Here is a 25,358-nt window from a genome sequence, read left to right on the forward strand (position 1 = left end):
AAAATGCAAAATCGATAATAAAACAAATTCCAAATTTGCGCTTCCAAATGCCCAAATTCGCAGCAGGATTACGTCATTCAAAATTTGATGGCTCTAGATACCGTTGTTTTATCATAATGCCATAAACATACATGCATTTACAAACAAACATACATGCATGATTCTTCATTATTTATATTTTTTAAATATAATACAAGGCGATAATATTTAGTGGCAACAGTCTGAAAAGTGAAACGGATTCGACGCAAAATCGCAAAACTAAAATAATAGTCCTTCAGGTACAAATAAGCTCTTTGGACTAATAATGCATATCATACTAGATACTTTACTTAAACTTTTTTTTTTTTACTTTCCGCACAAAGTTCTTTTAGAGAATATTAAGAATTTTAAAATAAATAAAACATCTGAAAACAGCAGTCAGTCACATACATATTGCTTAATGTAAACACAGAAACTTAAAAAAAATATTTTTAAATAAATAAACTAATAATACCATATTATTCGTATTTCATTCTACAGTCATACTGTAATTCCTATATTTAATTAAATTTGACTAATTATAAGCAGAAGGACGGTTTGCTTTGATTTGCACCCATTCTGATAGATTTACCCTATTAAGTCACAGGCACATCGTATTCGCTTTCACTAATTGCGTCCTGAAGATTGAATGTGAAGAGAGTTGGAACAATTTGTTTGAGAGGCATCTTCTAGTGCGGCGTGAGTAGAATTGAATTCGAATAATTCTAGTCACGTTGCTCTAAAGCTACCCAATAAATGCATGTATTGATTTAAAGCTAAACTTCTCCGAACAAGGACTTGCAAACAGTCGTCTCAGATTTATTTTGAGATGTAAAATATGAAGCTTCCATTAACAATTTTAAAAAATTAGTTGACATAGTTCATGTACAATCTAATCGAATATTCCACAGAACAGCTGATAAAACAATATAAAACATGAAACATTTTATATAATAAGCAATGTGTAAGGCTAAAATACATTTCTTTTCGTACATATCGTATTAGATTCTGATTACGAAATATTTTATGGGAATTATTATTTCAAAACTCTGAGATGTGTCGAATGCATCAAACGCATCAAATCAATAATTAGTATTTCAAACTTTCCTCATTACCTACGCATTCTAAACAAACAGGAACACAGAATATTATCATCAAGATAAAAAAAAATCAGTTCTGGATTTTTCTGAAATTAAGTATATAATAAAAACCTGAAAGCTTTCATATTTTATATTACGCCCTGCGTGTTAACTTTACTTGTTAAATATTATGTTCTTCGCACTTAAACTATAAAATTCAGGTTAACAGGAATATCATAAAATATTTAAAAAGAACATATCTTGAGATTTTCCGATACACAGCCTCGTGCTCTGGAGATAATTTTTTTCCTTTTTCGTATAGTGTTGCCTTTGCTCGCTTTGAAAGCATAGAGTTTGTTAACAAAACCTTCGCTAAAGTTTTAAAAAAATATGAAACAGATAATATAACAAACTCCAAACTCCAAATTTGGCCTTCCAGATGACCATATTCGGGTGGAGGATTACGATATTCAAAATTTGTTGTCTCTAGATACCGTTGTTTTTCACAGCTTGAGAAACATACATACATTCATGCGGATTCTTCATTATTTAATTTATTTAAATATAATGCAGAGCTCTAATATTTGGTGGCAACAATCTGAAAAGTGAAACGCCGTTTATAGTGAACCAACCCAAAACACCAAAACGAAATTAATAGCTATTATGGGTAAATTGACCCTTTGGGCTAAAAGGTGTTACGCTGTAAACATTTTATGAAACAATCTTACAACTTGGCCTGCTCATTTTACAAAGGCGAAAAACCTATTCGTTTTGCATTTTGTTCTCAAATTTTAGAGAATAGTGGGAGAAAAACTGCCACATCACATTTTATAACTGACAACAGTTGGCGAGAATTTTAGTGCTGTTGATGTAAGATGCTTTTCTCTATATAAATTGTTAAAAGAGTAATGCAGTACAACGTTACTGTTATCGTTATTTACGAATGCAGTCATTAACTGATATGAATATAGTTTCTGATAACTTTTTACGCGGTCGAAACCGTAGATGTTTATGTATAATGATACGTCTGTAACAATCATGAAAGAAAATTACACCGGTATCTTTATTAGCACGTATAGGCATGTATGTATGTCTGCAGCAGTTTCTTCTTTAAGGATATTTAAGCTGCGAAAAGTAGTGAATTTCCTTCAGTTTCTAGGCTATATTACTTGCTTTTTCATGGACTGCGTGCATGAAATTTCTCTATTTCTATTCACATGTACGATAATTACAGGCCACCGAGCTTTAGAAATATCCTCCAAAAAGGCATCTCTCCATTAAGGCAGATAGCCCTAATGGTGAACAACAGTAATCAGATAAATTAATTTACCGATTTCTGTTCACTATAACCTTTTAGAATCTTGACATTTGATTGTTTTTCGAATTTCTGTTTAGCAGGATTATAAAATATAAATATTCTATACGAAGTAAGAAGCCCTAAAGTAACATTTTGACAACTAATTAAATCAATTGAGAAAAAATGTAACGTGAAGTACTTTCTATCTATTCACCTTGACATTTTCGACTGGAAGTTATTTTCGCTAATTGCTCGTGTAATTAGAAAGATTCTTCAAAACGATCAGCCAGATAAAACATCTTCAACTGCTAACTCGACATTAATTTTTCTCTGCTTGTAAAACTGCTGCTTGTTACAAAAGATATTTCTGTTTTCACCGTTTAACAATAAGCTCTTTTAAAAGTAAAGAGCAATCAGAGCAATTAATGAAAACAGCGTTTTCATTAATGTTGCTTTATTTTCATTAGACGTGAACATTATTATTACAAAGGATTATACATATTTTTGCAAATTTCAATATTTTTTTTAATAGTTCATTCAAGATGTAAAATCCAAGAAGAATATAATGATTAAAATGCTTTTGTTAGAAAACGAAAATGTAAAATTACGTACATGTCATGTTTACGTGCAATTTCTTAGTTAATAAATTGAATATAAAAATTGAAAATTCTCCTTATCCAATCATGCCCTTCTTTTAAGCTGGTTCTACCCAAGCTTGCTGTCAATATTTCGGTTATAAATATTTTAACAGGATGATTTTAGAGACATTATATACACACACATATATGTGTGTGTTTTAATAGATTTAAGTAGTTTATGTAAGCAATATATTAAATTCCTGCGTGTTAAATTATTAAATTATGTTTTGTAATTCATATTTCGTGTTTTATTCTCAATATGTGTGGACGTAAGCTTATGTACGTAATATATGTTTGCGTGCGGGCAGGTGTGTGTGATGAGTTAGTGTGTGAGGCGTGTGTGATACATTAAACTGCTTAATAGCGAGATTAAAAGTAGAAGCAAAGTGTGTAGATACATTAGGTTATTTCGAAGCAGAAAAGATGTGATAAATGAGCAATGACCTCGCCAGGAATCGAACCACTGACCTGTCGAATACGCGTGCAGCGTGCTGACCACTACACAACGAAGGCATGCTAAGAAGGCGGGAGATATACCTTATATATTCCCCCTTTTAAAGGGCGATTGGGGATTAGGGGACCCATTCGACAAATCGTGGTGGTGGAGAATCATCATCAGCCACCTTTTAGTTCGGCACCACTGTAGAGACATTGGGTTATTTCGAAGCAGGAGTCGTGAAAAATGAGCAACGTCTTCGCCGGGACTCGAACCATGGACCTCTCAAATATGCGTCGAGGGTGCTGACCGCTACACCAAAAGGCATGCTAAGAAGGCGGGAGAAATACCTTATAAGTATACAGGTTTCCTATATGGAAGCTCATTCAGAGAAAAGTTTCAGTTTTTGAAAAATTTTTAATTCCAGTTCTGGATTAGCTGCGTCATCAGCGTTATGCAAGTCATATGATATGGACTGATCCGGAAATGATGCAGTTAAAAAAAAAATCAATATATGCTTTAGATGGGAGTCATAGTTAATGCTTTCATCAAAGACTTAAATTTTGCAAAATACAAAACAGCAATTTATGCAGACAATACAGCTTAATTTGCAAGATCAATTAGAATGAACCATGCATTTAGAAAGATACAAGAAGTTTTGACTAAATTGGAGAATGGTATAAAAAACAGAGATTCACAATAAACGTAAATAAGTGTTACTTTACGCTTTTGTGCACAGTCAACACTAACTTAGCTGTGTTTGAGGAAAACATCAGGCTCTCGTCTTCAGCTAAACAAGTAGGAGCCACCGTAGCTCACAAGAGGTTACAAAGAAAACATAAATGATATTCTGGCATGCAGTTTTTAATATTTTCATTCAATATTGATGTCGGTTCTTCCTGCAATGTAAATGAGAATTTTAATTTGGATTTTTTTAAGAGTAAAAAAGTGGGATCCAGTGACGTATGGAGAAATGTTTTACGGGCGGTATAAATATACGATTTGTGAAGTAAATCTGAAATTGGTAAAACAAAAGAATTGCATAAATGGTATTAAATGGATGTGTAGTGTTAAACTAGGCGAATGTTAAGCATCAAATTACAAGGTTTGTTCGGAAGGTTTCAAAGCATGAATCAGGGTTTGCGAAGAATAAATTGAGTGTGTGCGGTGCTTTGCGAGTTACATATATGTGGTACGGGTAAGCGAAGGAATGATTTTATACAAACCTAGTTTAGTAATGCCTGAAAACACTGTGACAGATTAGAAGAGATGGTACTGTTCAGTTATCGGGACAGGATTCAGAAATGTATGAACGCAAGAACAAGGCATACATGCATACATACATACATTTCTGAACCCAGTCATGATAACAGAACAGTGCTGAGTTTTTGTAGGTAAGTGTGCATAGAGTTATGCTTGAAAGAGAATGAGATATTAGGTAGAAGGAGCGTGATTGTGAAAACTGAACGTAAGCAAAAATATCATGGAAGGAAAACAGTTTAAGGCAAGTGGGTGCTTCTTCTGCTCGAGAAAGGGAAGAATGAATGAATGCTTAAAGTATTTGAAAGCAAGGGTGCTGAGTCACTGTAAGTAATAATTAATGGAAATGTTCTGCCTGGATCATTTGTTATTTTCGTCTCCTGGAAAGTTTTTAGCTGTCTCGAGGTCGAAGGATACAAGTATTCGCAACTGAACGTGAAAATCAGTTTAAAGACCAAAGATCGGGACACGGGTATATTTTGCAAAAGCGAAGAACTAAGGGTAAGTTTAATTTATTTTTATTGACTAAAAAAAAATATCGGGCACAAGCTAAATTTGATGATTTTGAAGGTGCGTAATGATTTTATTCTAGTAACCTGACTTTCCTCGTCAGGCCATTATTCTGAAATATTCTCTTTTTTTATTTTTATTTATTTATTTATTTATTTATTTAGTTAGTTAGTTATTTTGTAACTAGAATCAATGGATATGTGGGACATTTCTTTTTCTGTCTCTTGTTCTCTGTTTCTGATTGCTGTTTATTTTTAAAAGAGCTTATTGTTAAACGGTGAAAACAAAAATATCTTTTATATTCATTGCACTGAAGTTTCAGTCGCTCTTTGGATGCAAAGATTTTGTGCGATGCCGAGTTTGTTCACTTCTCTGGTTTCTTACCTACGCTTTTTTTTTTTTTTTTATTTCCAGTTCTTTTTACCTAAACAAGACAGATCGTTGTGTACATGGAAAAACAAAAGTCACGTATTGTATATTATTTGCAAAGCTTAATGTTATGTTTTTGTTTTTTAATGTGTATTGTTGTATTAATTGTAAATCGTATCTTTAATCATCATTTTTGCCTATTAAACTGGATTTTGAATTGTTTTCTTTTGAAACACTGATAATGTTTTCCAATTTACAATAAATATTGATAGCTTGACGATACTTAAAGAGTAAAGTTACTGCACAATTTTCGCGACAAGTTAAAATAAATTTTGCAATGTTATTTAAATAATATATACTACTGTAATTGCACTGTATTTTATATTTTCTACTTGAAACATTCCGTATTATACAAATTTGTAGGAAATTTTCTCGTATTTTATTTTCCTTATTGTGACCAATCAGGTATTTGCTAGTTATTGATGCATGGAATACTAATATGCAAAAAGAGAGTATAACGTCATTTAGGAATTTGAGAATTACTAAAGCTTAAAACTTTTATAAAATAATGAAGATTGCTTTGAAACTAAATCCTGTTATTACCTTTTGTTAGAGGTATATATATTACCAGTTTTAATTTTTCCATTATTACCATTTTTTAAACGTAAATCCCACGCTGTATATTTAAATTGAGAAATATTTCCTTTTTCTTATTTGTGTTAATGACAAAGCTAATTTTTTTTTTTAAATATGGAAGCTATATGAAATACAAGTATGAGCGAATGCGATGTTGTTTATTCCTTCAGTAAATGGTGGATATGTACTTTTTTATCATACTAATTTAAAATAAACAAATTATTATACTTATTTTCAATAAAACCAAAGCTTATATATTAAAAATGTAAAATTTATAGTAAAGAATTCGGTGTTAATTTTCGAAAATAAACAACTGATTGTTTTTATATTAGTCGAAAATAGAAAATTAAACGAAGAATAAAATGCGAGCCTACATTATGAAGTCACAAACTTTGTCTCACTCATTTATGCCGTCATGAAAATCCGTCTTCGCAATTTTGTTAACGCAAAATGTTCTGAACGTACACAATAAAAGAGTTATAAAGCATATCTTTACATATGTCGTATCAACTTGAGCTACAGTTTATGCAACTCACAGTAAAAGACTAAGTTTTTCGGAATAAATGCCTACGTATAATAAGTCACTAATGCACCTTGCTTTGAGAGAAACTCTATTCTCCATAGGGACTTGAAAGGCGAACTATCAACTCATAAATCCTGACTTCCTCTCAAAATGAAGTACTTTTAGAGAACTTGAGAACATTCTTAATTATGATGAATTTGTGGATCAACTTATAAAAAAGAAGACTATCTTTCACACTCCTCACTGGTCATTTTAAATAACTGTTTTTCCTTGTGCTTAATACCTCGTAATCGACACCCACCTTCTTGTCAGCAGCTGGGGTTTACCTCTGAACTAACATTATGGTTTTAGGGCACATATCAATACATAACAAAACAAAAGGCGACTAAAATTAATGAATCTTTTGCTGTAATTCGATCTCCGATTAGATCGGAAAAAATTATGGAATCAAAAGTGCTAGATTGTGGAAGCTAGCATTTTTGATTTAAGAACTATTTTTTTACGTCGCCTTTTTTTTTTTTTTTTGTTTTGTTGATGGACTAATATTTAAACTCGAAGAACTTCCAAAAAAAGTATTTACTAATAACATGATATTTGCAACTGTATGTACAAAAATGCAAATAACATTGTCTTAAATTTTATTGCGTTTTTCAATATATAAGGATTAGCATACATATCAAACACACAATTAAGCAGTACACAAGTAAAGTTTCTTATTTATTTTTTGAATGCAGTTTGATTTTTCATCATATAATTTTTAAACTAGAAATATCAAATAGATAAGAAAACTGGGTATTAGTGATTTCTTCTAAATTCGGTTTCTAATCAAAATTGCATGTGTATTAGTTATTATATTTTTCCTTCTTATGTTCACTCTTTAATATTTAAAAATCAGACAATTTGCTACAGTGAAGTCGTGCGCGAAAACGGAAAATTGCAGAAAGCTTCTTGTATCTCCCATGCATCCTTTCGAATTTGGCTAAATTAATTTTTTTTTTTTACTGAAAGAATAACCTGCCTGTTTACAACGTTCACGGAAAAGTCATGTCATGCCTATGTCATTTGCAGAACTTGAATTTACTGTTAGAGGACATTAGCGCACTCTGTTTAAAAGAAAGTTATCGTATGACGTCAAGCACAGTACAGTAATTCGTGTTGTAATGAAAACTGAGTTAAATCATCTTTTTACTATTCTGCATTTTTAGCAAAGGATATTAAACAAATGAGTTTCTTTCTTTGATCAGAAACGAATGATTATCTTTTTTATCAGGATAATTCTGCACGATTAACATTTTCAGGAAATTGGGAAATTGGAAATTTAAAAGATTGCCAGTCTGTGGCATATATTTATAGAGAAATTTACTAATTTCTTCCAGGAATGTCAGAAACGTTGTTTCAAATCTTTATGTTGCAATATCATTATGACATCGTTATGAAAATAATTGGATTGCTGTTAATATATCATTTCAAACACAAGTGCACTAAGAGCACTTTTCTCAGATCTTGTTGGCATAAGACCATAGGAGTATTTAATAACATTACATTGCAAATAAGCATATTTTAGGTAATTTGTTTCAATAAATTTTCTAAGGATAATACGTAGAAATAGCTTTCCCATTAATAAAAATAAATAGGAAAATATATATGTATAGTATATTTTGCGTTTTCGTCGACTACGAGATTTCTGTCGCGTTTAAACATTTCATGATATTGCCTAACGAGATTTCAATCCCCAAAGTAAAAAATTAAGAAAATTATAACGTAAATCATCTTTGTGAGATATCAACGTCAGAACCATAATAAATAAATAACTTCATGACCGAGGTCTGCTCAACTGATGATTGAGTGATATAAAATAAGCTCGTGGCTAAGGCAGTGTGTGTAATAATTTAGTGGTTGACAAAGAACAGATGACCCTGTCGGAATTTTGGGAATGTTCATAAACATTCGCAGGACATTACCCAGGAATTTCAACTCCATTTGTTTTACCGTGCCCATTTATATCGTCTAATCCGTTTAAGTAGGCTCCAGTGCATGTAACGTTTAAACCACGTAGCCGTCTTAAAATTTTATTCACTTACGGTAAGAGGCATTTATGCTGAATCTTTGGGGTATTTTGACTTGGTTATTCATATATTGTATTTTCTTTGGAAAAAAATGTAAAATCTGTTGTTAATAACTGAACTATGCTTTGTTTATAACTAGAGCATCGTTAGCATTTTTATAGCATTCTTTATTATCACAGACTTAAATTACAGGTTTTAATAACAGATAAACACATACCATAAGAACTACGCAGACGTTTAGAAAGAAACTATTAAGATGTTTAACAATCAGTATTATGGAAATCAAACATAGTGCAAATATGAAAAGGTACCTAATGGTACAAATGTCAATATAGTTCTTTCCCGTGATTTTCCTTATTTCTTGCTGAGGAATGTAAATTAACAGATCATATTCAGTTTTAAATACAGGATGATTAAAATTTCGCATTACAAACCATATTATATATATTTCAGGGAATGCAAAATTTCTACCATCTCCTAAAATAATTTTGTTTGGCATTATTCCAATTTGAGCATTCTTTTTAGTCTTAAGGGGCGGTATCCCAGAAGGGCTATTAGTCTCAAACCGGCATTTTGTGGCGTTTCACTGAAACCGGCGAATCACTTTTTAAACTGTTGACACCAAATATTATCGTCCTGCATTATACTAACTAAATAATGAAGAATCTTCATGAATGTATGTATATTTATCGCACTGTGAAAGAAACGACGGTACCTAGAGCCATCAAATTCTGAATAACGTAGTCCTTCACCTGAACATGGACACTTGGAAGCCGAAATTTTGAGTTTCGAATTTGTTTTATCATCTACTTCATGTTTAGTAAAACTTTAACGAATTTTTTATTATCAAACTTAATAATGTTAAAGCGAGCAATGACAACATTGTACGAGGGAAAAAAAAAAAATGTATCTCCACGGGCGATAAATCAGCGATACTTCACTACTGGTACTGTCTGTCGGAAATTGTAAAGATATGCTGTTTTTAAATATTTTTTGTCATTGCTGTTGAATTGAAATTTATGTGGTTTAATTGCGAAGCACATGATATTTAATAAATATATTTAACACACAAAATGTTAAAAAAACGCTTCTATGGGCGTAATATAAAATCTGAAACCTTTTGGATTTTATTTATTTTTTGGATAAACTTTTTTAAAATTTTTCTTTTAGTTTTGGTTGTAATTTTATGATTTCAAATTTTATCAGAGATTTTTATTATTATTAAACGCCTCGAAGGAAAATAATTAAATGAATACTCAATGTGTTTATTGTAAATAAAAATAAATATAATTAAATAAACATTCAAAGTGTTTATTGTAAATAAAACAAAAATGATTAAATAAACGCTCAAAGTGTTTATTTTTATTAGTTGTTGTCAAAATAGAAAGTGTTTTCAACTGAGTGAACTACTTTTGTACGCAAGCTATAGAGTGAAATAAATGCACAATTACAACTTGAATGATTAAGTTTCTTCTAAAATAATATAGTGAAATTTTCTCCCTGTTATTTATAATAAAATACTCATAATAATGATAAATGGTTTATTAATTTATAACGAAATACTATTACGGCAAAGCTTGTTTCTATTAGTTGCAGGGGCGGCTCGTGGCTAAAATTAGTGGGGGTGCTGTTTAAAAAAAAAAATAATAATAATAACCTTTGTTTTAAGATTGTGTAAAAGGAAACAAACTTGTATAAAAAGAAAATTTATTTTGAAACTTCATGAAATTTTACAAGAAAACAATTAAACATTTCTTAGTTATTAAACAAAATTGTTACAGTTTCCAATGTTGAAAAGCAGCGTTTTGCATCTGATGTAGTCATGGGAACTCTCAAGAGAATTTTCATCAGTTTCGTAATTTCACTAAGAACATCATCCTGATTATTTTCGAAGATAAATTTCAGTAGCTTAATTAATTTGAAGTATTTATGGATATCAGACCTACAATAGAATCAGTTTCAAGCTCTTCTTTGTCAATCATTGGATATGCTTCAGTGCTCAGTACTATTTCTTCTGTAAAATGTTCATTCCTAAAACTAAGCATTTCTTGTTAAACAATTTAGCAGCAGCTAAGTGTTTAGTGGAAGAATATCTGTGAATTATATTAATACATAATATAAAATCACATATTTCCTTAGCTTCTGCCATCAGTGTCTTTGAAAAATTATCGCAGTACTTTGAGTTTTTTAATTTTAAAATAGCAGTTTTGAAATTTGTTATATATTAATTAACTTTAAACACACTAATTTCTCTGTATTGCATAATATACAAATATTATTTCAACGTGAGGCATCTGATAAAAAAGCTCTAACCAAAACTTGAAATTATCATCATTTAGATATTTTAAAATTCCTGTTGCTTTTGCAGTAGTTTGATCTGCATTTGATGTTGAATGAATTTTAGTAAGGCAATTTTTTAAAAGTTGCAAATTTTCATGAACTATGAACTTTGTTTATAGTCCGTATGATGAAGTTCCACCTTGTGGAGGAATATCACATATGCGGACTAAAAAGAAATCACGTTTTCAACAACATGCCAGCATTTCGGCACTGCAGGAGCGGCAGTGCTCTTCTCTCTACCTGGCTCGCGTGCTGCTCTGTGTGCGCATGCGCAGAACAGCCAAATGCCTTGTCGCTGGAACTGTGAAGCGTGCAGTTCTAAGCAAAGACTTTCCATACCTTTTTCACAAAGTAGGGGATGGCAACTGACATTAAGCTTAAGGATTATGTATTGTAAAAGTATAAAGAAAGAATTAAAGACTAAAGGGCACACTATATTAAATATTAAAAATAATAATAAGTGGAAATAGGGGGTGCTGCATTTCCACAGTGCTTATTACGAGCCGCCTCTGATTAGTTGGTCTTTTCCTTTTTAACAAGCGTTTCAAACATAAGAACTTCTGCTAGATATCTCAAACTACTGCAGGACAAATTTTAAAACTAGTAAGCCTATCGTAACTGTTTCGCTTGAAAATATTTCTCGTGTCAAAACGGAAAACTGCATAATAAGATCAGATTGCAAATTCTTTTTAATTTCATGATGTTAATGTTTTTAACTTGCACTAAATTACTAAAACATGTCTTAGTAAGTTAACTAACAATTAACTTACTAAAACTAATGGCAGATTCCTAGACGGTTAAACTGCTATCTGAAAATATATATCGGCTTTTATGCCGTTGTTATCTGCTCCGTTTCCACATTTTCCCTCAAAGCTTAATTCTTACCTGTTCATAACACATTATATTCTTCGGCGTCTATTTAATTTGCGACTTTCTTTCAATCTATATTTACTCTAAAATGAATAAAATGAAGTTCATTTAGGTAATTTAGATTTATTCTATTATTTTTATTTATATTTTTTCATATCCTTTCATAATCTATATGGATGTATTTCACGGAATTTAACTTACACTGTTATGAATTATCCAGGTAAATTATCCACTTTCATAGGTTAGGTTTAACTGGACAATGCAAACCATACCAGGACAATCTACGTAAAAATGAGGGAGGCCTTTGAGTAAGACATTTTATGCGAATACATTTTACACATGGGGAAAACCATGAAAACATTTATGTAGTTAGTCCTTTCGCCGGGATTCGAACCTAAGTCGAACTACCAATATTTAAATAACGAACTAATATCTAAAGGCTTAGGGCTCTGCTCTGGGGAACACGTATTCAATTAGTTTTTTTTATTCCTTTTGTAACCTATGGGCCCTTGTTCCCCTACACCACGTGTAACGTGAATACGAGCCAAGTTCTCTTAAAATACCCTCCACAACTGCCAGTTCCTTTCTTAGGCAGAAAGCCCTTGTGTGCTTCCTCATAAGCCAAATAATGCATTATTCAGATTCTTTCTGTCATAATAATATATTCAGAACCACTCTATCCTGTACAAAGTTGGATAAACATTAAAAGATATGGTATATATGAAGAAATTTAAAATGCTTTCATTAAAATCATGCTTTAAATTAACTTCTGTGGCCTTAGAAAATATATAGATATGTAAGGTATAAAATATGAAAAAAATTGCTACTTTAATTTGGCAATAGTTCCTTTTAATTTTTCATTTTAATATGGCTACTTCCTCATCCTCTCCTAAAAATACTTAGTGTTTATAATTAAATGATTCTTATTATTATTCTGATTAATGAAAGGATATGAAAAAATATAAATAAAAATAACAGAATAAATCTAAATTCCCTAAATGAACTTCATTTTAGAGTAAATATAGATTGAAAGAAGTGTTACGTGTCAGCAGTGTACGTGTATCCGCAGTGTTACGTGTTACATAAGATGACATAATAGATTCTAATCTAGTTATTCTAAAGATTATATAACACGTAGCAGAAATAGATTCTAATCTATCATGTCGTCTTATGTAACACGAAGCACTGCGGATACTTTTTATCCAATCGTAAATCAAAATTTCAACAAAGCACTGACGCTCTATCTCTCGTTGCAGCTAAATGCATCTTTACTTCACAGATTAGTTTTCTGTGCTAGCGCAGTGCGGCTAATCGCTATATATTGTCCACTGTCTGAAAATGTAAGCTTTCAAAAACTCTAGGCTGTCTATTGCTGTCTGTTGCATAATGATGTGCGAATGAGAATATGTATCCCAAGAATTATGAAAATATGTATCTCAAGAATTATGAGAATATGTATCTCAAGAACTATGAAAATATGTATCTCAAGAAATATGAGAATATGTATCCCAAGAATTATCAGAATATATATCGCGAGTATGTATCCCAAGAATTATGAGAATATGTATCTCAAGAATTAAGTGTCTAGCAATAAATCAAGTCTTATCGTTGGCCACATATGTCTATAAATGACATCTTATATTATCTGTGGCCACGTCTATGAGCTAGTTTCTCTTTCGTTATGCATCATTCAAACTACGCAGTAGTCAATTGCAACTATCACCCAATCATCAAGATATGCATAGAGTTTATTATAGATATATATTATTTAATTGGAGACAATATTTGGAAAGTAAAAATAGAGTCAAAATAAATGCGTTTGAAGATGCAGAAAGGGAGAAAGAAATGCATTAGATTTCTTTCAGTAATCGAAAATGTAGCTAACTTAAACTAGCTATTAAAATATATACTCGAAATATTACGAAGAATTTAAAACGTGTTTAACAATAATTACTTCTTTTCCTTAAAAGCATGATTCTTATGCAAGTATATAATTAGCAAATTGTATGAAAACATGCAATATTCTAATAATTCCATAAAATTACACGCTATAAATTATGTTATTTTATGAAATTTTTCCTGAATATATGAAAGGAGCATGAGTTTTTTTTTCGCATAGATTAAAAAATGTACTAAAAATAAGTTATAGTTCACCGACATGATCTGAAATATTTCATCCAATTTCGTCGTGAAAGCATCGAGATATATCGAACTTATTTTTAACAACAAACATTGTTACCTAATTTAATTACTAGTGAAACTACTTCAGTAGAGCTGAGCCTTGAAGCAATGTATGCATTGATGAAATGCTTAATTGCGCTCAGTATTAAATTTGTAAGTTATACCATCGTTAATGTTGAACTTGTTAGGTACATAGTAATGAAGAACCATTTTTTTTATCAAATTTCTTACCTGAATTGTCGCTGGAGCTTCGAGATTTCAAGATAAATATGATGATAATGGCCAGAAGCACTAACGCTCCAACTAATCCCATAAGAACTGCTAGAACTGCACTGATTGCTATGGGCTGTTCATCTCCTGAAACAAAAAAATGAAATGAAACTCGAAAGTGAGTTAAGGATGCATTCAAATGAAAAAAAGGAAAAACAAAAAGAAAGGGAAAAAAAGTTCTTTCTCGATAATATTTTTTCTTCTTAAAGACTGGAAGAGGTTTAATAATTAACCGTTTTGACCCAACTGATATATTTATATTCAAAATTTCTTTCAATCATTGGAATGTTTTTAGAGTAATATTTTAACATCTAAAAATGTGTCAGATATAAAGTTTTGAAATTTTCACCGATTATGAAACAAACCTTTCGTCTTATTTTTAAACAAAAATGCCAAAATATATTAATTGAGGGATTTCTCTAGAATTTTTTAAATGTGTTGTAGTCTGAAGAACTGCAAAATCCTACAGGTTTCAGTAAGACAAAGTAAGTTCATAAAAAATTAAAACTACTTTAAGAGCGGAAATTCCAGATGCTCATTTAGAGATTTACTAAGACTGCTCGTTACGAGTTTGATCCAAATACAGTAAGACCCCGCTTAACGCTGTTTCGTTTAGCGCTGTTTCGGTTTAGCGCTCTTTTATTTTAACCCGGGGATTCTCCGAAATTGTGCGCAGCGCTAGGTTTCCAAATAACATACCCGAAACAGTGTAGTTGTGTTTCTTGCTTGGTGCACGCATTTTTATCATTTGAAACATTTGTTGACATTATTGTAAGTTTAAATTTGTATAATACTATAACGTTTAATACAGTGACAAATATTATGATCTTTAGTTTTTATCATGGGTGATAATAAAAAACAAGAAAAGAAAGCAACCAGAAAAAGCATTTCACTGGAAACTCAAATGCAAGTGATTAGAAGATTAGATTCTGGTGAACGTCAATCTCAAATTAGCGCTGCATTGATTTTGGCAACTTCAACAATAAGGACAATTCTTAAGAATAAAGAAAAAATACTGTCATCGGCAACTGCAACTACGTCAAGCTCTGCAACTAGAATTACCCGTTCTAGAAATAACATTATAGAGGAAATGGAAAAACGACTGTCTATGTGGATTTAAGACGAAATTGAACGCAATATGCCATTAAGCCAATCTATCATAATGCCTTCTTAACAAAAAGGCAGAAAAATGGAAACCCAGAACAGACTGAATGATCTGACTGAGAATTTTATTTGTTTTTAAAAGTATATGCGTTTATATTGTTTTTATTTTTGTAAGAAATAAATGTTTGATTTTATTTTTATTAAAAAAACATTATTAAATTTAATGCCTAACCATTTTTTATCCGTCTTCCCTAACCCCATTATTTACATGTTAAGATAGCCTCGCTTAGCACTGTTTCGCATTACGCTCTACTTCGATGGAACGTATCCCCCGCGTTAAGCGGGGTCTTACTGTATTCAGTTTATAAGGTATTTTCTCCCTACTTTAGGTTGCCTTCGTGGTGTATATTAGCTGAGATTTTTTTTTTCTTTCATACATAGTATATACTTTGTACCACTATTATATATTTAGTTTAATTTTTAAGACAGTTTCTGTAAAACTTCAGGACTTTTATGACCATTCTGATATTATTCTGCATCGATTACATAGAAATAATCTGATACTTTAATTAAGCATATGTAATAGACTGATCTGTAAAAAAACAAATGTGGATTTATCTATATTGTAAATGAAACTGTCTTTATGATTAGAGAGATGACAGGTTATGATTAGATATGATGATTAGACAGGCCATTTATGATTAGACAGAGAAAAGATGAACTACATTATTTAACAAACTGTAGAGACATTAGGTTATTTTAAAGAAAGCAAGAGAAATGAAAAATGAGAAATGCCTTCGCCGGGACTCGAATTCTCGAATTACGGAGATCTCGAATGCGCGCCGAATGTGTTGACCACTACACAACAAGCTCATGCTAAGAAGGCAGGTAAAGTACCTTATATACTCCTCCTTTTAAAAAAGGGCGACTGGAGATTAGGGAACCCAATCGCCAAATCCTGGTGGTGGAGAATTATCATCCACCACCTTTATTAGTTCAGGTGACACTCTAGAGACATTAGGTTATTTCGAAGAAAGCAAGCGAAATGAAAAATGAGCAATGCCATCGCCGGGACTCGAACCACGGACCTTTCGAATACACGCCGAGTGCGCTGACCACTACATATCGATGGCATGCTAAGAAGGCGGGAGAAATTCCTTAAAAATGTATTTAAATCACTTTCTTTAATCGTCTAATATTAGATTTCAAAGTTATCACAGTTTCAGTGCTGTAGAACTCGCTCTTTACTTCTACATCTGACAACATTATTTTTGATAGTGAACAGTATTTTCCTAACAATAGATTAACACATAATTTCGTATACAATATATGCTCTAATTACATTCACTTTTGTAATATTATACATATAAATAACATATATAATAAAATTACGTTATATGTATAGTATGATAAATAGATGATATGTACTTTAAACAAGAAATAACTAAGTTTGAACCCACGCATTTCATGACTATGGGCTCTAGAAATAAGGAAAATAAAACCTGACTTTTCTCGCTACTAATTGAATATTGTTCTTTTTTGAAATTTCTTATATCTAATAACATATGAAAACACAGACATTTTCAATTAATTTTCCTCTATCCGTTAAAATTTCCTTCAATATAAGGAGACTTCGGAAACAAATACAGTAAATATTTAAAGGCCACGCAATAATTATAAATTTTATAAAATGTTCCTAAAGCTCGAAAGTGTAAGCAGACTACTTTTTTTTATACCTCGAGTTAAGTGTAATTTTACAAAGTATGGAAAGTAAAACAGACTTTCTACATAAGTCTGAAAACGTCACTGGACTGTTGCTCTTTTTCTAATTTAACATATACTAGTTAGAGTTCCATATGAAATTTTACCATCATTTACAAACGTAAACTTATTTTTAAGAAAATTTAAGATTACTTTCACATCTGTATCTATTTTGATCAAATGGAAGTTCATTGATTTTCCGAAATTGCAAAGATTTTTATATTAGTCATTAAATCCAAATGGTAATTTAAAGCAAATGTTATACAAATTCAAATCTAGAATTAATTCTTTAGCAATACGAACGGTACTGGAACAACGAGATAAGGAGAAATAAACGAAGTTTTTTTTTAAAACAGTTTTGGGATGATTACAGAACATACTGCAATTCTCCATTTGTGGAGTACCATTACTCCTATTAGTTCAGATGGCTCTGCAATTCATGGGAACAAAGACTTGCATCACAAAGTATCTAACTAAGGACTGTTAGATGGTTAGATGGAGCTATTAATGTACAATTTGAGTACGAAAAACTGAGCAACAACTGAGTCACGCTTCACCGAATTAGATTACTTACGGAACAAAGGAATTTCATTCTGAAGCCATTCAGAGAAAATTGGTAAGGCATTCAAGCTTTTGTTGCCTATAAACAGAGTGCCCCATGAAACGCTCTCGAATAAATACAACTCGTTCGATTTCGTGTGCAGTCTAGAGAAAGGAGTTTAAAGGGGAGGGAGCTTACTGTGTTTACAAAGGTTTCCTGTGCAGAACAGCATGTGTATTGCTTTTCAGTTTTTCTTTTAACTTGAATTCTGTTGAAATGTATATGTTTTTAATCATTTGACTGCTTAATGACAGAATATCTAGGAAATAGATCTGAACATTAAGAAATATCATTTATGTTTAAAAATAGAAAATTAATTTGTTAGAAATATATTTTTAGCAATTATGACTGGAGTGAACGAATGAAGAAAGCTGTTTATATGTTTTTAATGCATATCATAAATTGTCGTAACTTTTTCTTAAAGCAATCTTTTAACATTTTAATAATTTTGCTACAATCATTTCTTTTTTTTTATGATAGAAACAGCTTTGACTCAGATTTAAAGAAAATAATAAAAATAAGCAAATAATTTGAAACTTCTTTTCCATCGAACATATTATAATCACTGTGTCTAATATTGTTTTTGTGCTAATATGTTTATCCAAGTCTAATACGTTTACTTGAAACAGCCATTGTAAACGAGCTATAACAAAAACTGGTTTGGGTTACATCCAAACTATGAACATCAGATTGCTGATTTTGTAGATATAGATTGAGTTTAAAATCATTACAATATTTGCCTCAATTTCTAAAATGCAGCACCTGATATAACAATAGGACTACTTATTTTCCATTCCTGATTCAATAATTAATTCTCTTTTATTTATATATGCTCTTACAAAACTCATTTTAGATAGCTCGTTTCCTTGCTATAAACATTTAATTCATTATATTTGTGATGAATGAACATTTAAATTAGTTTTGCCAATTGCAAGCTGCTTACATGCTCAGTCATCATAAATATAACTTCTATACATAAAACTAGCATCAGTAAATTAAGTTAAGTGGCATATTTGCGTGACTTTAGGTCGCATTTGCAAAAAATATAGCTTCAAACGAGGTCCAAAAATTTTCCTTGCTGTTTAAGTGTCATCGTTTTCAGTTACTGCAAATAATGGCGTTTCTATGTTAATTGTTATTGTGAGAGAAGCAGAAAAAATATAAAATATGAACGGTTTCAGATTTTAAATTACTTTCAAAGCGGCGTTTTTTTAACGTTTTGCGTGTTACCTTATTTATTAAATATCATGCTCTGCGTACTCAAACAATAAAATTCAGTTCAACTGCTATATCCAAAAATAATTTTAGAATGATCATATCTTTAGAATTTCCGAGCCTTGCGCGTTGGAGATATATTTTCCCGTAGAGTGTTGTCATTGCTCGCTTTGAAATTGTTTAGTTTGTTAATCAAAAATTCGTTGAAGCGTTACAAAATATGAACTCGATAATAAAAAAAAAAAATTTGAAATTCAAATTAAGGCTTCCATGTGCCCATTCCCTGTGGAAGATTATGTTATTCAAATTTTGATAGATCAAGGCACCGTTTTTTTTATCACAATGCGAGAAACATGATTTCTTTAAATATAATACAGGGCGATAATATTTGGTGGCAGCAATTTGGAAAGTGAAACAACGCTTATCGTGAAACTACGCAAAATGACAAAACGAAATTTATAGTCTTTCTGGGCAAATTGCCCTTTTGGACTAAACATGTAAACGTATGGTATCATTTCACGTCACACTGAGTGAATTCTGTTTGTTAGATGCGTGATTTTTGTATGAAAATCTCCTTGCTTTCATGGAAATAAGCTCACATTATTGTTATAAATATAAATGAAATGTTGCATACTGATTTTGCAATCATGCATTTTTCCATTAGAAATTGGTTTTATAAATCATTACGCAGAATATACTACGTATATTCATGTTACTTCAAAATATAATCTCCATTTTTGTTGCTGTAATACACTGTAAAAAAAAACCTCGAAGTTTACAGACAAAAGTCTTGTATAGTTACAGAAATGCGAACAATTACGAAGGAAATACCTGTAACGAACACAGAACCAAACGAAACTGTAAACTCTACAGGAGTTTTTCAAGAAGTTTTGCTTGGATTTTGTCCGTAGCGTGTGATCACGTGGCTTAAAACGGCTGAGAGAGAAGAACCAATCAGGAAGAAGGTGGAAAAACAGCGTCTTAGCGGGAGAGTTCAAACAGCGTCTTAGTCGCCATGTTAGCCATTATTTTTGCTATGGTCGAGGTAAGTTCGAAATAGTGTTTGACGTGTATTTTACTAATTTTATGTAATGTATTTGTTATGTTCTTTACACTATCTATAATTAAATTCTTTTAATGTTTAGCTTATAATTCTAATGCTCCTAAATAAACCTGTGTTGAATTATTGTTAGAGTTCAAATCACAGAGCTTGTGTTCCATTTAGTAAAATAACAACTTTTATTCGTTACATCTGCAGGTGTCTGCAGTTAAACTGCTCATATTTATAAACAGAAACAAATTTGTTAATATATTAGTTTAAAAACAAATAAGCTTAATATTAATGTTCTATCTATAGTCTAATAATTTCTCATGTTAAATATTTATGTATCTTTTAAAACATATCGCGTTAGAATATTCATATTTTTCATTTTGTTGACAGATGTAACATTATTATTCCATACATGTTATCATTAATCCCAACGTGAACTGCTTTAGAATATTTTTCAGAGCATTACACTATGTATGTTATACACTATGTATGTTATTATTACACTATGTATGAGTATTACACTATGTATGTTATTATTAATCTCAACGAAAAAGAAAAAATAAATGTAATATATTTAAAAAATTCGACAAAATAACTTTACATTAAAAATGGAATATCATTTCATTAATACATGCGATAAGTTCGCCTTAAAAGATTATATAGTCGGATAGCAATTACATATTTGTAAAAGTATTCAATGTATATTATTTTTTGTGTTAAAGATAGTTTTAATCCAGGACAGTCTTTACCAACTTATAAAGCATCTATTAAGTTACATTATAACCTACATTTACAAAAGGCAATCGAAATGCCGTGACTTTGACATATTTTTAACTATGATGTAACATACTAGGAACATTAAAGAAAAAAAATTCTATTTTTTCCTTTATGCTTGTTGAAAAGTAAAATATTAATAAAATGGTAGGTACAACATGGTACCATTCTAGTACTTACAATGTAAATTTACATATAAATTTGCTATAAATTTTGGTGCAAAGTTCATTATAAAATGCATTTGCTAATATTTAATAGTTATAGCATTCAATATCAAATCATGGAAATATTAGTAATGATACGTCAGTTGCATATATTAATTTCAATACTCAGCTCAATGCCAAATTTCTTCTATATCTGAGATAACATGTATTTTTTGAAAATAATTATTTTGTGTGATCTTTTCATTTAAAAATCTCTTTCAGATATATTTTAATGTGAATTATTTTCAAAATTATCCTCATTAGAATGAATGTTGTTCTCTTTATTATGTTTGAAACTGCCGTTACGCTAAAAAATATATTCAGAAAACTATTTATTGCTGAATGTTTAAAATAAGTTCTACTGCTCCTTTTTGACAAAGAGTATCCATTTGAATTGCAGTTGGTTTTAATTAATCGTTGGTTGTATTTTTAAGGACTACTTGATAAAATTCAACAAATTAGTTCAATCTATGAGTTCATCTGAAAAACCTAAAATTTTTATTCCAATTCTGTCATTTGTATATATTTCAAGAATGAAAAAGAATTACAAATTCACTACCCAACAATACTGAGTAATATGTTGTTGATATAGCCAAACTTAAAATGACCCATTTTAAAACCAGATTAAATAAATCATCGCGTATTTTCGGTCATCGAATTTCTTTGGCGTTAAAAGTGTCATAGATTTAGTAAATCCAAGGGTCAAGGTAAGCTCAAATATTTTTTTTCATAGTTCATATTTGCTAAGTTATAAATTTTGCTGATGCAAAAGTTATGTAACTTATGCAAACATATGCTTAGAGTATTTGAACTAGTGTTGAAAAATCACTGGAATTTAAAATGTAATTGACAGTATGCCTTAAAGCTTGTTTTGGTAAAAGCATATTTATGGGTGCCCCTTGGCAAAATTTGGCGATTTTTGGCAGTACATGGATACCGAGTTTGTGCAATTCTTTGACCATGTTATTTTGGCTTGTGTAGCGACGATTTGTGTGCCAAAAACCGCCGCTACACGAAGACAGATTGCACATATCCATGTACACATCGACCTATTTTCACTTAAAAAAATCTGTGAATTGTACAAACTTGGCATCGCGCACTCCCTTGACTTTATCCATGTACACATCGACCTATTTTCACTTAAGAAAATATCAGAGAATTGCACAAACTTGCGCTCCCTTGATAATACAGGGAGCACCCTTCAATATACTCTAACTGCTGTTTTTCATAAATTAAAACATTTTAGGCATTTAAGATATCTTCCTGTAAGTTACAACTAAATGAATGACTCTTAAGCATAAAAATTTCAAATTTTTATGCTTAAGAGTAGAAGGAGTTATACACTTTTTAAATAACAGTGTCAGAAAAATATACTTTTTAAAATATGTAAACCATTGTTTGAAGTATAGAAAAACCTTCCTTAGCAACTATACCTCTTTAAGTGATTATGTCAAGTATTCTGGTGATACAAACATTGATATTAATTATCACTGAGAATCATGCTTTGTGAAGTAACCACCTCCATTAAATATCAAAATTGTACAAAATTATGGAAAAGTTATAGAGTGGTTTTACTGTATACTTAAAGTATATCATATCACTGTTAGATATTGATGATGTAAAAGATATTATCTAATCATAAATATTTCAAGCATTAAATAGCTTACTGTAAGTCAATAAGTTTTCAGATTCTGACTTTGTACCCTGTCTTTCACTATGTAATATTTTTCTAGCAACTGTGTTAAGTACCAGTAAGTAAGTTTGTCTTAAATACCACTTAATGTAATCAGGTATCATCTGTTCTGTCTGTAAAACTTAATCGTAATAAGTGAACAAATGAATATCTGTAAAACTAAAGATGACACTCTATGTAAAAAATACAAGTATTAAAATGTCTATGAGAGGAACATTTAAAATATTAAATCCATGATCAATTTTTGCGACATCTAAGATAGAAAATACCCAAACTGACTAGTTAATTCAGAGGATGAATGCATGTAACATCATTGTTCATGTGTTTGTTAATTGTGTAAGTATTGAAGTTCATGCATTAATTGTTGATAACTATATTATTGGCCTTATATATATATATATACTTGCATTTCAAAATTTTGTATATTTTGCCAGTGAGCTAAGTATTAAATGCTGTTACGTATAAGTTCATATTATGTGGAAAAGTAGTTTTTGATCTAACACTTTCTGAGAATTTTTAATGTTGATCATCAAGCTTAAAGCATATGGCTGAAATTACCAGTTTAACCATAATTTAATTATTCTCCTGTTTCAGCGTTTCTCAAACTTTTTTCGAACAGAGATTATGTGAATTATCATAATTTGTGAATCACCTTGCTGTTGTTCCCTTCGAAAGCAATTTTTTAGCATATATTACTACTAGTACATTTATATTTTAATATATAATTAAAATCCGTTATATTTCATAATTAAGTCCATTGAAGAAAAGTTATATTTCTAATATTTCAAGATTATTAATGAGAAGGATGATTTGTAATTCTTGCATGGCTGTTCTATATTTGGATATATGATGGTATGACCACAGTCTTAGTGGATATATGATAGTATATTTGGATATATGGTGGTAAGTACCACAGTTATAGTGCTTTAAATCCATCTTTTACTGCTAAGACTGAGTGGGAAGTCTGTAAGTAGGGTAACCAATAATAAATTTCATAAAATGTCTATCTTACGAGAAAAGGTGATAGATGATTGTCATATGTAACTTTTTAAACTCTGAGATTTTTCAACTAAATTTTTTTGTCTCCTTTGGAAACTTCGGAGGACCATGAGGGCAAGCTGTATGATCTACAGATTGAGAAGTGCTACCTTAATACATTTCAATTTCTAGAGAAATTGATCTTTAAAAAAATCTGATCATTATTAAAACTACTTTACAGATTTATTTTATATTACAAATAAATATAGTAAATATCTAATAAACCTCAAATTATTTTCTGCAATATTTCTGAATTATTTAAATTTGTACTGTTTTTGCTTCAAAAATGGATGATACATGCAATTTATGATTTCATGAAAGGACCAAAAGGAATCTTGTTTGCAATTTAATTATTTAATTTAAAAAAAGATTTAAATCATTTAGAATATGTGCAAGTGCATGCAATTATTATGAAGAGATTCTAAATTAAAATGTCACATAACAAATTTAGAATATGTTATGTACTTCTAACGAATGTGATTTTTTTCTTTATTTAGGAGCCATGCTTTGAATCCTAAGAAGAAGAGGACTGCACCTTCACAACTAGTTAATTAAAAATAACAATAATATAAATTTTACCTATTTTTTATTTTATTTTCCTTTTGGATAGTTTTCAAATAAAAATAAACCTATTTTTGTTTCTATATTCTGTGTATTGGAATAAAGAGTCGAAATCCATTGCAATATCCAATATTTTCAAAATATATTTTTTGAAATAAAATATATGATTATGGAATATTACGTTAAAATGAAATGGTTCCTTATGTAACCTGTATGTTACACTAAAAGGCTTCATCGAATACTTGTAAAGTAATGAGCAAATACTAATTTAATATCTTGTGTGAATGAATATTATCTTACAGAATTTTTGATTCCATAAAAATCTATCTAAAAATATAATTTTGTTGAATGAAGATTTAAACATTTTTCCCGAAGATTTAAAAAGTCGTTTGAAATAATGATAACAAAAACATTAATCTGAACCATTTAATAAATGAATAGAAAATTTTGAGAACAATTAAATCATCCACAGGAATTTTGAAATAATCATCGTATTTTTGACATCAGTTAAAGAAAGAAAATCTGAGTCATTTTGATTATAGTGATAAATTAGTTCCATTAATAGTAGGATAGAAAATTAAAATTTTAAGGAGCCATTATGCATTATCAATTTTTCATTAAAAAATTTTTAGTTTATTACTACTATCATATCAATTATTAATGCTGAATTCTTTATCTTCAGTTTTTACATTCTTTTCTTAATTTTCTAGGCATAGCAGAGAAAAATATAATTATAGGATCAAGGTATTTCCAAATACATTATATTTTCTTCCTTAAATTTTTAAGATCATTCTATATTCATCATGTATTATAGACAGAGTATCAGAGGATTCTGTTCAATTTTTCAGTTAGAATTTGGGACGA

The 25,358-nt window shown here is 30.3% G+C and overlaps 1 protein-coding gene across 3 annotated transcripts in view; it reads right to left on the bottom strand.

The window, feature by feature from the left end:
• LOC118191245 (contactin-5-like) overlaps positions 1-25,358 on the bottom strand; it is a 554,648-nt gene that overhangs the window by 72,937 nt on the left and 456,353 nt on the right. For 2 of the 3 annotated variants that reach the window (XM_085813861.1, XM_085813860.1), the window contains one exon: positions 14,455-14,580. In XM_085813861.1, the coding sequence (XP_085669987.1) occupies positions 14,455-14,580 (126 nt within the window). Of the gene's footprint in view, positions 1-10,650; positions 10,870-14,454; positions 14,581-25,358 lie in introns of those variants that run through there. The other variant, XM_085813862.1, reaches the window with a different exon arrangement.

This window comes from Stegodyphus dumicola, chromosome 3 (assembly GCF_044657685.1).
Source record: "Stegodyphus dumicola isolate Sdum_Otavi_A_Nest chromosome 3, ASM4465768v1".
Classification (NCBI taxonomy): Eukaryota; Metazoa; Arthropoda; class Arachnida; order Araneae; family Eresidae; genus Stegodyphus; species Stegodyphus dumicola.